Source organism: Mustela putorius, unplaced genomic scaffold (assembly GCF_011764305.1).
Source record: "Mustela putorius furo isolate JIRA1106 unplaced genomic scaffold, ASM1176430v1.1 tig00000095_pilon_pilon_pilon, whole genome shotgun sequence".
Lineage (NCBI taxonomy): Eukaryota > Metazoa > Chordata > Mammalia > Carnivora > Mustelidae > Mustela > Mustela putorius.
This window is the reverse complement of record NW_025421280.1, coordinates 40,573,483-40,580,710: the sequence shown is the minus strand read 5'-3', so window position 1 is coordinate 40,580,710 and position 7,228 is coordinate 40,573,483. Positions and strand designations below refer to the sequence as shown.

The 7,228-nt window shown below is 65.0% G+C and overlaps 1 protein-coding gene across 1 annotated transcript; it reads left to right on the top strand.

Moving 5' to 3' along the window:
* The first annotated feature begins 2,412 nt into the window (after positions 1-2,412).
* Positions 2,413-3,561, top strand: RPS15 (ribosomal protein S15). The gene is made up of 4 exons (XM_045087802.1): positions 2,413-2,506; positions 2,751-2,836; positions 3,044-3,278; positions 3,419-3,561. Exons 1-4 carry the CDS (start codon positions 2,504-2,506, stop codon positions 3,530-3,532), a joined length of 438 nt encoding a protein of 145 aa, XP_044943737.1. The 5' UTR covers positions 2,413-2,503; the 3' UTR covers positions 3,533-3,561.
* The last annotated feature ends 3,667 nt before the right edge of the window (positions 3,562-7,228 follow it).

Genomic DNA, 7,228 nt, shown 5'->3' with positions numbered 1-7,228 from the left:
ACCCAGCCATGTTTGGGATGTTCTGTTCCCGTCCAATCTCCCGACTGCCCCTCTCCCCAGACAGAAGAGGCTGTGACTGTCAGCGACCAGGGAGGGGAGTCCGAGTTCACCTGCACACAGGACTTGGCTCTGGGCTGGCCTCTGTGACAGTGGGCGGAACTCCGGCGTTTGGGGAGGCTGCTCTGGGAATCAGCCAGGGGCAAAATGGGTGAAGCTTCCCTTCCAGTGTGGGGGCCTGAGGGCCACTGCTACAGCCCGCCACCAGCTTAGGGTTGAAACCACTTACTGTTTCTCCGATGGTTTGGGGCTAGAATTCCTAAAAGGCCGGTGCTGGCGGGGCTGGTCCCCCGGGCCCCAGGGAAACCCGGCTCCTGCCTTTTCCTGGCCCGCGGCCCCCTCCAGCCTCCATGCCGGCAGCGCAGGGTCTGCCCATCTTCCGGACCCCCGCTCTCTGCCTCCCTCTTGTGAGGACCTGGGGAGGACGCCGGGCACCCCGGGAACCCAGGGTCACCCCCGACTCGCGGCCCTGACGAGGTCCCCTCTGCCGCGGGAGGGGACACGTCCCACATCCCAGTCTTTTTAGAGGCCATTATTATTCTAAAGACCACGGTCAATTAAAAAAAAATTTTTTTTTTTAAATCTTATTTATTTGCTAGAGAGAGACCGTGACCGAAATAGCAACAGAGCACAAGCAGGGGAAGAGGGAGAGGGAGAAGCAGGCTCCCTGCTTAGTAGGGAGCCCAACGTGGGGCTCGATCCCAAGGTCCTGGGATCATGACCTGAGCTGAAGGCAGATGCTGAAAGACTTGAGCCCCCCAGGCACCCCCCTTAGCTCTTTTTTCTTTTGTGAAATTAATCCTCTGCAAAGGGAAGTGTCCCTGGCAAAAGGGCGTCATGCAAACCGTGCAGGGATTTCCAGCTCCAGGAACACACCTTGCTCTGGTGAGCGTGGCACGCCCCCTCCTGTCCCAAAGGGCACACCCTCAGGTCCCCAAACCTGTGCATTTGGTAGTTGAAGGGGCTCTACCCACAGGGTTGTGGAAATGGCTGAGGAGGCCCAGCTTCCTTCCAGGCTTCCTGTTCCCGCCAGGCCAGCCAGCCAGCCGCCTCCCCACAAAGCCACCCGACTCAGCCAGACCCTACCCAGCAGTCTGGCTTGAGGCTAGGAAGGGTCCCAGGCTCCGTGGCTGATGGTTGCACAGGGAAACAGGCCTCGGGGTCCGCTGGGCGGGGCTGAGGCACCCAGCGGGTCTCCCAGGGTCTCTGCTTGCTCTTCGGATGGGTCCCACCCAGCCTGGTTCCTCTGCCATCCGAGTTGCTCCATCGGCGCCCTACGATCGGGCTTCCCACTGCCCTTCCTGTTTTCTGTCCGCTGTGTGTCCGCTTCCTGGTTCTGGATGCTTCTGTGCATGTTTTTGGATTAAATGAGCATTTCCTAGTGTACCATTGTGATTCTTTTAATGACTTTTTTACACATTTTTTGAGTTTTTCTTAGAGGTTGCTCTAGCGACAACCGTATCTTTGCTTGTGTGGTTGTTTATTCCGACAAAACATTAAGATTCGCCATCATAACCGTCTCTAAGCACACAGCTCAGCGGCATGAAGCACGCTCACACCCCCACCCTCCGACTCCAGAACCTTCCATCCCTCACACAGAGGGAGTCTCTGTCCCCATCCCCACCCCCTCCTCTCTGTCTGTGCAGAGGGGACTCCTCTGGGGCCCTCCTGGGAGTGGGGTCCTGCGGGTCGGGTCCTTCTGGGTCTGGCTGCTCTCACTGAGCCCCGTGTCCTTGGGGTCCCTCTGCGTGTGGCAGGGGTGAGGGTCCCTCCCTTCCTGAGGCTGAACCGTGTTCCCGAGTGGGGACGGACCGCGCCGTGTGTGTCCATCCATGGATGGACACTGGGGCCCTTCCCCTTCTGGCCGCGGTGCACAGTGCGTCCGTGGTCCTCTGGGTGATCGCTCTACCCTTGTCCCCGGCGTGCTGACCCTGTTAGACCTGCACAGAAAACTAGGCGGGCACAGCGGTTACGTGACTTCTTGGGCTGAAGGCTGGCTGGTCCCCATCAAGGGCGCCGTCTGGGGCACCCCGCAGAGCCCGCATCCCATTCCCCAGCCTCCCTGGGCTTTCCTCCTCGCCCCCGACTGACCGCCGCCCCACTGGAGTGCTAGCTCCCGCGCGGTGCTGGGGCTGAACCCCACACCTAAGCTGCAGCAGCGTTGCAGGAATATGAGGTTTGGGAAGGGGCAACGATGTGCCTCACGTGTCCCAAACACGGGGCGGCCGGCCCAGTCCTGGCCCCGGTGGTGAGAGCCCCAAAGAAGCCCGGCGGTCCCTTCGGTCTGCGCAGCCTGCGTTCGACCCTCCGGCCAGCAGAGGACGCACTCCTCGAACCAGAAAGCGGAAGTGCTCGCGCGCGGACGGCCGGGGGGCGGGGCGCGCGGGCGCCCTCGCGATAACTGCGCAGGCGCCGAGAGGGCGGTCCTTTCCGGAGAGCTGACAAGATGGTGAGTGCTTTGGGTCGGCGCGGCTGTTCCCGGCCCATCTGACGCCATCCGCGGCTTGGCCGCGCCGTGCCGGCTGGGGTTAGGCCGCTCGGCTGCGGCAGCCTCCGGGGCCGGCGGATCTGGGGGTGCGGGGTGGGCCCGGCGGGTGCCGGGATGGCGCGGGAAGGCCGGGCCGGGTCAGCCCCGCGGCGGCTGGGGGACCGGCCCTCGGGCCCAGCTCTGACCCGCGCCCCGGCCCGCGCAGGCGGAAGTGGAGCAGAAGAAGAAGCGCACGTTCCGCAAGTTCACTTACCGCGGCGTGGACCTGGACCAGCTGCTGGACATGTCCTAGTAAGGGGCGGCCCGGGGCGGGGGGTGGTCTGAGCGGGGCCGGGGCCGGGGCGGGGGACGGGCGCGGGGTCTGGGACGGGGGTCTGGGCGGGGGACGGGGGTCTAGGCGGGGGCCGGGGCCGGGGGGTGGTCTGAGCGGGGCCGGGCGCGGGCGCGGGGTCTGGCCGGGGCCGGGTCCCTCCGCGCTGAGCCCGCGCCCGCCCGCAGCGAGCAGCTGATGCAGCTGTACAGCGCGCGGCAGCGGCGCCGGCTGAACCGCGGCCTGCGGAGGAAGCAGCACTCGCTGCTCAAGCGGCTGCGCAAGGCCAAGAAGGAGGCGCCGCCGATGGAGAAGCCGGAGGTGGTGAAGACGCACCTGCGGGACATGATCATCCTGCCCGAGATGGTGGGCAGCATGGTGGGCGTCTACAACGGCAAGACCTTCAACCAGGTGGAGATCAAGGTTCGTGCGGGCGGGGGCGGGCGGGGGGCCGGGTACCGGGGGCGGGCGGGGTGCCGAGGACGGACGGACGGGCGGACAGGCGGGGCGCCGCGGATCCTGCGCCCGCGGCCGCTGACGCCCTGCCCCGCCCGCCCCCGCAGCCCGAGATGATCGGCCACTACCTGGGCGAGTTCTCCATCACCTACAAGCCGGTGAAGCACGGCCGGCCGGGCATCGGGGCCACGCACTCGTCGCGCTTCATCCCTCTCAAGTAGCCGCCGCACAATAAAGCCGCCGACCCGCCTCCTCTGCCGTCCAGCGTCCGTCCTTCCCCCCCTCCCCTCGGCGTGCGGGACCCGCGGGCGCGCGGCCTGTGCCGGTGGCGGCCCCGGCTTGCTGCTGCGGGTGTGTGGCCGCGCCTGGCTCCGATCGCGGGCGCCCTGAGCCAACCCGGGGCCCGGCGCGGTCTCCGCCGGCCTGCGGACCCTCCAGCCCGGCTCCAGTCGGCGCAGCTGCCCTGCCGCGGTCTCCGTCCTGGGGGTGGGCTCCGCGGCCGGCGCTGCGCTCGCAGGAGGCTTCGCACACCTCGGGCCTCTCCCGTCCCTGCGGCTGCCCCCGCCTGCGCCGGGTCCCTGGCGCTGCTGCGTCTCTCCAGCCTCCTGGGTCTCCCGTGACGCCCCGTGGCTCGGCTCCCCCGGCACCGCCTTAGCATCTGACGAAGGGTCTCAGCCCTGCTCCCTCACGTGTTTCTGCACCAGTTTGTCTCCTTCACGGCGGGAGAGACACGCACCCCGTTGGCGGGTGCCCCGGGAGACCGGGTGTCACTGGGCAGCGGTTCCTGTGACTCGCGGACAGGGATCCTATATGGGGAGAGGCAAGGCGGTATCCTGGCTCTGGCCCCAGGAAGCGTTCTTGGGGACAGCAGGGATGGGTGCTTGCTGGGCCAGCAGCAGTGGTAGGGGTCCGTCTGTCGAGGGGAGGCTGGCGGGGCGCAGAGCCAGCCTCCCGTCCTTGTGAGACTGCGTCCGGTCGGGCTGCCGCGTCTCCGGAGGACAGCGTGACCGGCTCGTGCTGTTAACGCTCCCGCTGCGGTCGGCTGTGTTGTGAGGAAGCCGGGGCCGAAGTGTGCGACACTTGGAGGAGGTAGGGCAGGATGGCCCAGGGCCCTCCGGCTGGGCAGAGGAACCACAGTGTGGAGACCCGACGGCCTAGACGTGGGCCTGCAGCCCGTCCAGCACTTTCCCTGGGACCCGTGCTCTGACAGCCCGGGCAGAAATGGGGCCGCGAGTGGGAACAGGCAAGCTTGTGACACTTGGGCTCAACTTTCCTTTCTAAATCCCCCAGAGGTGCCATGCAGCAGTGGTTGGTTCCACGGCCAGGGGGAGGGAAGCCAGGGAGGGCCGTGCCGGCCGGTAGGAGGGGCCTGGAGCGCCCAGGTGAGGAGATGGGGGCCTTGGGGACAGTCCCTTGACCTTGGTTAGGGTTAGATTGCGGAGAGGCTGGCTGGAAACTGGGAGTCCATGCCGCGGATTCTGGCCGTGTGAGCAGGGACAAGCCCTGAAGCACGGGACGGCAGAGACCCGGTCTGAGCTGCCGGCTTCCGGGAGAGGTCCCCACCATCTGTACTCCCACCGCTGGGAACCGCAGAAGCCTTTGTGTGGCCTCAGACTCGTGCCACGCCAAGAGGAAGATGAGGGCTCACGGGGGGATATACTAGTTCCAGGGGTAGAATTTCGTGACTTGCCATTATATGTGACCCCCAGTGTTCCTACTGTCACATGCCCATCCCCCCCCCAGCAACCCTGTTCCTAGAGCTAAGTGTTTCTGCTTCCCTGTTTTCATCTTATTTTTCCTTATTGGAATTTTTTTTTTTTTTAACTTACGGGTTTGGTTTTGTTTTTCTTTCAAGATTTTATTTGTTGGGGAGAGGCAGGCAGAGGGGGAAGCAGGCTCCCCGCGGAGCTGAGAGCCCGATGTGGGGCTCAATCCCAGGACCCCGAGATCATGACCTGAGCCGAAGGCAGAGGCTTAACCTGCTGAGCCACCCAGGCGCCCCACCTTTTTGGAATTTTCATAATTAAACGAGCTTGAGTAGAAGCCGTGTTCTCAGGATAAGACTGGCGAGGGGGAGAAGGCTGCTCAGGGCGAACGTGTGCCTTCGCTGGAAAGGGATTCTTGACTGAACATGAAAACGTACAAGTGGACAGTTCTTGGGCCGTCGAGTCTGTTGCAGGAGAAAAGGCGTGTGCAGGCTGATGCCCGAGGCCTCAGCTTGTGAGGCATGGGAATGGCTGTGAGCACTAGCCCGAGGTGTGCCCGCTCAGCACGAGGGGGTGGGCAGGCCCGCCCTGAGACTACGGGGCCTGCTGCCTGTGCTTTCACAACCCTGGACCTTGTTTCTCAGTCTCGTGTGTTCTATAAAAATAAGGAGGACCCTCCCCATGACAGCAGCGTTGGTGTCACCTGTGCCCCCTTTAGGGCCTTTAACCTTCACTGGAAGCTTCCAGCATGGCCACCACAGGCCACCTGAGTGGGCTTAGGGTGAGGGGGTCAGTGGTCACATGGTTAATCTGCAGTTTGATTTTCTATCAGCTAATTAGGTATGATGGGGGACGGTGCGTGCTGGTGTTACAAGTGAAAGGAATTGTGTCCTGCGGAGATGACCCGGCCAGCATGTGGTACTTCGGACCAGGATGTACCTAACTAAGCTACAGCTCTGGCGCGGGACCCTGTGGCATCAGGGTTTTCCCACTCCCTGGCCCCTCCATTGGCCTGCAGCCCCCTTCCTGCCGTTGGGCCCTTCTGAATCAGCCTCTGGTCCAGTTCCACCGGGCTGCCCCCCCACATCCGGACCTAGCGCTCGCTCCCTGCCCGCCATCTCCACCACCCCCTCCGGAGGCAGCTCCCACCCCGCGGCTCCACCTGGTCTCCCCCGTCCAGTTGGCCAGCTGCGTCAGAGCCTGTTCTAGATCTGGCCGTTTCTCCGCCGTTCATCAACCTAAATAAGCAGGTGTCCCCGCCCCCTTCCGCGGGCTGCGGGACGGCGCGGCCTGCATCCCCTGCCATCCCCGCTAGTTCTCACTGCCCAGCCTTTGCAGGGGCTGTGCCGTCTACGCGAGTACCCTGCCACGGGTTCACGGCACCGGCGTGCGGAGGCCCACGTAGCGCCCTCCTCTTGCTGCTTGTTCCTTGCTGTTCCAGGACTTAGCACGGTTCCTAGTGACAACCCCTCCTGGACTCCCCTCTACCTCCCACCTCGGAGTTCCGCACGGCGCCCTCCGCCCTGTTCTTCCCGCTGCCGCCAGGGGGGGCCGGCGAGCACACCGTCGGCCCGCACCCCTCTCGGGCCCCCCACGCGGGAAGGGCCCCAGTCCTCCCACGTTCACGGGACCCTGCAGGACACCTACCCCCACACACTTCGTCCCCGTCTGCCTCCTCCCTCGGCGCTCGCTGCCCCTTGTGCACAAGATGCTCTTCGTGGGGTCTGTTAGGTGCCCTTCCCGCGGCCTCCCACGCCCCCACCTCCCGGCTGTTTCCCGCGCTCACGGCGAGCCGACGGACTGTTCTTCCCCCTCCTCCCAGGGTGCCCATTTCCCACGAGCAGGGTCTTGACTGTTGGCTGTACATAGCAGGTGTTTGGTGGATGTTGGCTAAGTGACCCGATGTCTGTTTCCGTGTGGTGTCGGCCAGCAGGCCCCGTCCGTACGCAGCGCCCAGCCCGGAGTCCCGCAAACAGGATGCGCGCGGCGCACGTTTGCCGAGTGACGACGAATGGACTGAGCGCACAGCTCGAGCCCGGCTGCTGCGGGCCCCGTCCCAGCGGGCACCCGACGGCTACTGCCGGCAGCGCCGCCCTCCACCCTTCCGAAAGCGCCACTCTCCTTCGCACCGCTCGCGCTCCGGGATCCAGCCCGCTCTTCCTCCGACCTACCCCTCTCCGGGTTCCCACCTTCTGCTCCCGAGTCCTCAGT